Here is a 7,750-nt window from a genome sequence, read left to right as displayed (position 1 = left end):
CAATTACGGTTAGATTAGGGTTCAATTAGATAAAGATTGGGTATATTGTTAAGTTTAGGGTTTTATTATTTGAAGAGTTTAATTAAAGTTAGGGTTAGTATTAGAATTAAATTAGAGCTAGAATTATGATCTACACTAGAAATGAGTTAGGCTTAAGGTTAGTGTTAGAGGTAAAATTAGGTTTTGATTTAGCTTTATCAAAGAACCTAGCCTAATTGGAACTGTAATTTGTTTGGAACCTAATTGATCACTTACCTTAATCCTAACTCTAGCCCTATTTCTAATTAATCCCTAACCATAAATAAATCATTAATTTAAACATAACTCCAATTAAACTCTAACCTAAACTTAATTAAATAATAATGTTATCTAATTTATCCTTGATTAAAATATAAAATAATTGAACCCTAACCCTAATATTAACTCTTACCCTATTGAATCCTAATCCTAAGTAAACCCTAATCCTAACTCTAATTGAACTATATAACTTTAATCCAAGTTCAACCTTAATGGGACCCTGACACTAACTCTAATTAAACTCTAATTGTAATCATAATTAAACCCTAACCCTAATTGAATGCTCACCCTAAACTAAATATAATTAAGCTCTAACCCTAAACCTAGTCATAAAATTATGGCTAGGGTTAGAATTAAGAATAAGGTTAGGGTTAAAGATAAAATTATGATTAAGGTTAGGATTTGAATTATACTTAGAGATAGTTTTACAATAAGAGTTAATATTAGGTTAGAAATAGATTAAAGGTAAGAATTTTATGCAATTTTTCATTGCATACCAATTCTTTCAAGTTTTCTTTTCCACTCTGATTCGATATTTTTCTATGTTATTTTTCTATTTTTATGACTATTAGAGCTTTTGAGGTTCATAAAACCAATCTATGTTATTTTTCTATTCTTATGACTGTTAGAGCTTTCGAGGTTCATAAAACCAATCAATGATATTCATTGTTTGACACATTAAACAAATTATAAGTTATATTGGCTTTATGGCATTGTTACAAACTTTTTTTTTCATGATTCTATTGATGTTCACCAATAGTTACATAGTTAAAACCTATTTTCCTAAAAAATTTCTCCTAATATTAACTACAAATCTTTGATGTGCTCCTCATAAGAACTACAAACCCTTGATATACAAGTATTATAAATCTTTGATTTGCTTCTTATATATGATTTTTTTTTATACAAAAAGATATTGTAAGATCACATAATATGAAAATCTTACATTGATTTAAGTGGATCATAACAAAAATCCATATACTTTCTAAATTCATTGTCAAACATCAAAAGGAAATAATAATAGATGACTATTCTAAGTATAGATAATCAATGCTTCCTTTGACTAACTTCTATAGTGATGAAACCATTAATTTGAGGATCCTAATGTTTTAAAAATTAAAGCACATATTACGATTCTTGTAATCTAATATATATTTTTTTATAAATAACTTTAAAGTAAAACAATTTTATAATAAATAATAATAGTAAATGAATATTGTCAAATAGTAATTTGATATTTCTATTTTTTATCATATTTATTCAAATAAAATATATTATATATTTTTGAACTCACGTTAAACTTATATTGTAGGCATAAATCATCTAACTTTAAATAGTATCATTTTATTTGTGAAATTTTAAAAAAAAATAGAAATTATTCTACTTATATAAGCAACATTTCTATTCTAATTTTTCTTTTTGCATGCAAATCAATTCAAATTCTAAAATTAAACCCAAATCAATTTTTAATTTTTTTTTAAACCAATCAACAATTAGTTTTACAATAATTTTAAAAATAAATTCTCTCTAAAGTTTTTTGTAGATATATAAGCAACATTTCTATTCTATCATGTAAAGAATAAATTTAAATGGAAACTTACTATTTCTATTCTATTTTGGAGATTTACAATTGTTACTATCTAAATAGAAAAATTACAATTTACGACAAAGTGGAATTATAATCTATCATATTTTTGTTTAATTTCCAAAACATGATCTTGAAATTAGATCCTACAAAATAACTAAGATTTAAAATTAGAAAAACTTATTATGTGATAAAGCATAATTAAATAGTTTCTAAAAGAAGTTCAAAAATGAAATAATAGGAAGGATGTTTAAAATCAGACATGAAATATTTATCATTAAACAGAAATATAAGATTATTAATACCACAGATATATGGATTTGATTGAAAAAACTAAACCCAATGTAAAAACAGAGGAACTAAAAATAAGGGAAAGCAAGAAATTACCATCAAATAGAAACTGGTTAAAGCAAATCCACAGGTATAGAGAAATAAAAAATAAAATAAAAAAAGAAAGAAATTACTGGCCTACCATCCATTAATGCATTCGGATATTGTTAAAGTTGGCTGCAATTTTATATCTTTGAGAACATTTTCTTGGAGATTATTGTAGGGTTAAACAATTGAAACCCCGTACGGTTTTTCTTTCAAACATTCAAAACCTGAAAAGTGAAAAGAAACAAGGTGTAAGTTGTTCGGTTTTGGCAAATTCACACATAATTCTAACAATAAAACTACCTTGAAGATGTAGTCTGTTATCATAAACGTCTTTTGTCCTCTTTCACAATACAGTTTAATAAAATTTCAAACCTGAGCATGTGAGGTACCGTGGTGTAGTTGGTTATCACGTCAGTCTAACACACTGAAGGTCTCCAGTTCAAGTCTGGGCGGCGCCACTGTACTATTTTTATTAGACTGTTTGGATCGGTAAAGAAAGTCCTCTGTGTTTCATGAATTTAAATAAATAATTAATTCAAGTATTTACGCAGGTCTTCTACAACGAAGTTCATAAGAAACACCAACTACTCAATTTCACATTTTTTTTCCATATATTGTAACCTACCTTGTTTAAAACAGAGAATTTTTTCTAACTAATTGTGTTGCTAAATATGTAGTGAGCAACATAGGGGACACAAAATACGGGACATGATAGTTTGATCTCTAAAACTTTGCAACTCTTCCACTTATCACATACACACCAACTTTGGTATAAAAAGATATTACTTACCAACATTTGTGTTGCCACTATAGACATAGCAACAACTCCAACATACTAAACAAAATACTACTACTTAGAAACTTTTTGAGCCTTTTGTAGACTAATGTACACAATGAACAGTAATGGATGACATGTGACAATTTTTAAGAAAAACTTAATTATAGAATCTTAGATCAATTATAATAAGTGGACTGACATAGTGTAACCACAAATTTTGGACAAAAAATTAATCAAATCTAAAATGTTTTAGACACACAGGATTGGACACTAACACTCCCCTCATTATTACAACTCCTTACATCCTCTTTCTTTGAAGTAGATGACTAATGTTCACTTATCAATTGAGCCCAAACTTTTTGTCATATTTTTTATCATTATTATCATTTTATCTTGAAATTTATTTCTAAATGAAAAAAATGTTTTTTCATTATAGGTTTACCTATATGATGTGTCCATATCATTAATTTGGTGCCAAGGATAGTCAATTTTCTAGTTGAGTTGGTAAGAAAACATGTCTATACTTAAAAAAAAATTGGATTAGTTTCATTTTATGGTTTCTATTTTTGAATTCAATTGATGAGAAATCATGATTCTTCGATTAATTTGTCTAGAAAACATCATTTCTTCATTTTGTTCGCTATAAAGTTGTCATGTGTTTAGATTTTCCTTTTGTTGTTGTTATGTGTTGATTTTATGTTCTCAAATAAATGGCTTAAAAAATACTTTGGAATGACTATTAAATTGATTCTATGGGTTGCCTTGTTGCATATCAAATGCTTTTATAATTCACTTGTGTCAATTCTATCTATTTTAACTTTTGATTAGGTGCATTGCAAATTAATTTATTTGTATATTGGAGAAACTATTTTGTTTCAGTATGTATATGTTTTTTGTATATTTTTTCAAGTGGGTCATTGATTAATTTTATTTGGATCTACTAATGCTATCTCTTTTATTTTTTATATTTTTGTATTAAAGAAACTATTTGATTTAGCCCCTTCAATTCTTACATTCTTTTCCACCATGGTCCTTACAAAATTTGTAATGTGGGAAGGATTGTTAATCAAAAGCCAGATTGAAGTTGTGAAATTTTCCATAATTAGGAAGCTACTCTAAGAGTTTGTGAGAGGGAGAGGTTTGTCTAGAGAGGTTTTTACAAGGTTCATTGAATGTGGTGAACATTCCATGTTTAAATAAAAATGACATTTCAAATTGAAATCGAAATGCTCTTAGATGTTTGTCATTATCATGATGTGATATCTTTTTATATTTATAGTTAAAATATATGATTTAATTTCTTTTTTTTATCAGTAAAGGCAAGGCCAAATTTATACTAATTATGAAAAAAATTGCAGTGTTGACATAGCTAGTAGAGAATTAACAAAATTCTTGCTGGAAGCATCTGTGTACCTTCTGAGAAATCAAAAAAGAAAGCAACCAAGCAAACAGACCATACTAAAGATATAGCGTCCTTTCGAGCCTAACATATAAAGTCTTAAGATTTTTTAAAAAAATATAAAGAGTCTGAATGGTAGATGCTTTATTGCAAAATTAACAGAGATTATCCTTAATAAAGCCAAAATTACTCACTCGAGAGTCTAAAACAGTTAATAAAATTTATACAGGACTGAGTAAGGAACCTAGCTCACAGTTTCATTGTTGGCTTCAGGTTAAGGAGTCGCATTCCTTGCTCTCCCATGACCTCTACTCAGAGGACGGCCCCTGCCACGACCACGTCTAGACCCGCGACGACCCCTGCATGCCTGCTTTGCCTAAGGATTCTCATCTTCTGCTTTCATAGGCAGAATGCCATTGAGTCTAGCAAATTGAATTAGGTCGTCCTCTCTGCCCTGGTCTTCTGAATTTTCCCCCAAAAACTGCCATTTAAGGTAACCAATGCCAACTCCAACAAACACCCTATGTCTATCCAACTCCTTTCCTTTCAAGTCGAGCAAGAAAGGATAGTAGTTAATTAGCTCACCATGAGCATTAAATAGGATTTTGTCGCCTGGCCAAGGAGCCCCAGAATCATGGATTGCCTTGTTTAGGATTTCTTGAAGCTCTTGGGTAACCTCTTCTGGGAATAGCTTCTTCGTGAGGCTCCAAACTGCCTGCTTTGCAAGTTTTAAATCCAGCAATAAGGCAACAAACCTGGAGGAAATGCTCATGTTGTCTCGTGGATACTCGTCTCTGTTCAGATGCCCACTACCCAAAATCATCCTGGTTGCCAATATAACAGGGAAATCCGAGTAAAGGAGACGACGCTTCAGCCTCAGGTCTATTATTTTTCTGAATGAGACTTGGCGTGTTGAGGCCAAGAGGGAAATTGGAGTATCTACACCGAAACAGGAGGTGGGCCTAGGATAAATGCTCATTATGAATCCAAAAGGAGGCTCTGTCGACATGATTGGCAATGCAGGCTAACAAACAAGAAAGGAAATGAAAACCAGAGCTCTGAGATTAACTGACAAGAGATTGATAATGACTTGCATAAGGCAATACAGAGAAATAGACAGGCACACTCTTTTATGCCAAATAATGAGGGACAAAATTTCATTTAATTTGCCAGTTAAGGTGGTGAGGGATGTTTGTCCTTGACATGCCAAATCTACCGTTCGGTCCACGCGAAACTTAATTGGATTTGACAACTTGCTAGCTAGGTCTCGTAAAGTGATTCAGGGAAGGCTTAGCTCAAATCTGCGATTTGGATGATGTCACTGAATCTGGGCCCACTCTAACCAAAATAGTTAGGTTTGAATTTAAAATTGGAGGTAGTCGTTTCACTTGACCTCCTAAGATAAAATTTAATGTTTTCCCTGTTAATGTAAGCTTTTTTTCTAGCTTTCGCACTTCCCTGAGAATGTCTCCTGCATTTGAACTTGGTATTCTTTAGGGCCTTTACCTATCAAGTGATATGATCTGCAAGGCCGATAGGCAGATTTCCCTGATCCCACCTGTAGATGTAGGTTCCTTGGGCAGCAATTTTCGACAGAGCATCTGTCTCTGAGTTTGCTTCTCTATAAATGTGCTTTGCTTCATAGTGTTCAATTCTATCCAAGCTTGCTATTATATTGTCTAAGATTCCCTGCAATCTCCAATTTGGAGTTTTTTCCTCTTGATTGCATTTATTTCTATCTCTGAATCACCCTCCACTAAAATGTATTTTAAACCATGCCTTATGCAATCTATCAATCCAAATTGCATTGCTTTGAATTTTGCTATGTTATTTGTGTCCGGAGGAATCGACTTTTCCATTTTCCGTAGGATTGATCCTGTGTGATCTCTGATTACATATCCTATGCCTGAAGGACCCAGATTGCCTCTAGAAGCACCATCAAAATTTAGTTTTAGCCAGCCAGGATTTGGAGGGGACCAGGTAGCAGCCTTCCTCATATTGTTTTTTTGCCCAAAGGAGGGTGGAATCCTTATTCCATGCCAATTTTTCCTAATGATTTCATCCCATGAGAAGAAAGATTTAGGCGGTTCCAAAGAGAAAGTTGTCTTGCAGTTAACTGTATCCACTATAACTGATTCAGTTAAATTAAGCATTGTTTCTAACCTTCTGGATTTGTCATCAAATAACCTGCAGTTCCTCTCCTTCCGAATTTCCCAGACTACACATGATGGGGATCCTTCCATAATTATGTTCAAGGTGCTCTCCTTACTTGGAAGAGGCTAGCTTTGAAAAGGGGATTTAATGTCATTTGGCAGGGTTGTGATCAGCCCAAGTTTAGCACAAAGCCATCGCCAGCATTTGGACACAAAGGGGCAGTTGAGTAGTAGATGATCCACTGTCTTTGACTGAGCTTTACACATGATGCACCTAGAAGGTCCTGCATACCCCATTTTTGTGAACTTTTCTGTAGTTAAGATCTTCCTTTGATAGGCTAGCCATGCAAAGATCCCTGCCTTATGAATGACCTTGGAGCTCCAAAACAACTTCTTCGGAATATCTAGTTCATCTTGATCAGTGTTGCTAACTAGCACTCTATAACCATCTTTAATATTATACTGCCTTGTTTTAGATGATGCCCATATTAAAGAATCATTCTCTCTTCTCAGATTGATATTTCTTGCTTTTAAGAGCTTTGAAAGTTGATCTAATTCATCCCTTGAGGTTGGAACTTCCAACGATTCCCACCTCCAGCTATATGATGTAATTTCTTAAAACTTGATTAATTAATTAATATTATCCAAAACTTATAAAAGAACAATAATATAAATCTAATATATAGTGGTGTTGTATCGGCTTTTACAAAACTTGTTGGTAAAAGTTTGATCAACATATATATGAGGTGCCGTGGTGTAGTTGGTTATCACGTCAGTCTAACACACTGAAGGTCTCCAGTTCAAGTCTGGGCGGCGCCATTTTGATATTTTTTATAGTCTAATGACAAGACTGTTTGGATCGGCAAAGAACCTCCTCTGTGTTTCATGATTTTAAAGAAAAGTTTTTAAGCGGCTTTGCTACAACGAAGTTCCCAAGCAAGTGAAATTGATCGAAAAAGACTGACATATAAATAAAACAAATAAGCAACTCACAGCTTTGTGGATAGTTTGAAAATTATTTTTTCATGTAACCCTCCACCTGTCCCGTAGATGATCAATTTTCTACGTAATGTTTGAGTCTACATTTTTTAATTACTCTCTTAGCAGAGTCCAGTGTAGATGTAATATTTTATTCTGTTATTCAATATAATATGTTTGTT

At 32.1% G+C, this 7,750-nt stretch overlaps 1 protein-coding gene and 2 non-coding genes across 3 annotated transcripts; 2 read left to right on the top strand and 1 right to left on the bottom strand.

Moving 5' to 3' along the window:
- The first annotated feature begins 2,644 nt into the window (after positions 1–2,644).
- Positions 2,645–2,718, top strand: TRNAV-AAC (transfer RNA valine (anticodon AAC)). Its single transcript has one exon. It is a non-coding gene; the product is annotated as a tRNA-Val (tRNA).
- Positions 2,719–6,116: 3,398 nt separating this feature from the next.
- On the bottom strand, positions 6,117–6,680 carry LOC131061886 (uncharacterized). The gene has a single exon (XM_057995738.2). The coding sequence runs from the start codon at positions 6,678–6,680 to the stop codon at positions 6,117–6,119; it is 564 nt and encodes a 187-aa protein (XP_057851721.2).
- Positions 6,681–7,335: 655 nt separating this feature from the next.
- On the top strand, positions 7,336–7,409 carry TRNAV-AAC (transfer RNA valine (anticodon AAC)). Its single transcript has one exon. It is a non-coding gene; the product is annotated as a tRNA-Val (tRNA).
- Positions 7,410–7,750: the final 341 nt, after the last annotated feature.

This window comes from Cryptomeria japonica, chromosome 9 (genome assembly GCF_030272615.1).
Source record: "Cryptomeria japonica chromosome 9, Sugi_1.0, whole genome shotgun sequence".
In the NCBI taxonomy this organism is placed as follows: Eukaryota; Viridiplantae; Streptophyta; class Pinopsida; order Cupressales; family Cupressaceae; genus Cryptomeria; species Cryptomeria japonica.
This window is presented reverse-complemented; position numbering and strand designations above follow the sequence as displayed.

What these genes read in the sequence shown, in the direction of transcription:
- LOC131061886 (XM_057995738.2), bottom strand. Translation starts at nt 6,680, where the DNA reads ATGGAAGGATCCCCATCATGTGTAGTCTGGGAAATTCGGAAGGAGAGG.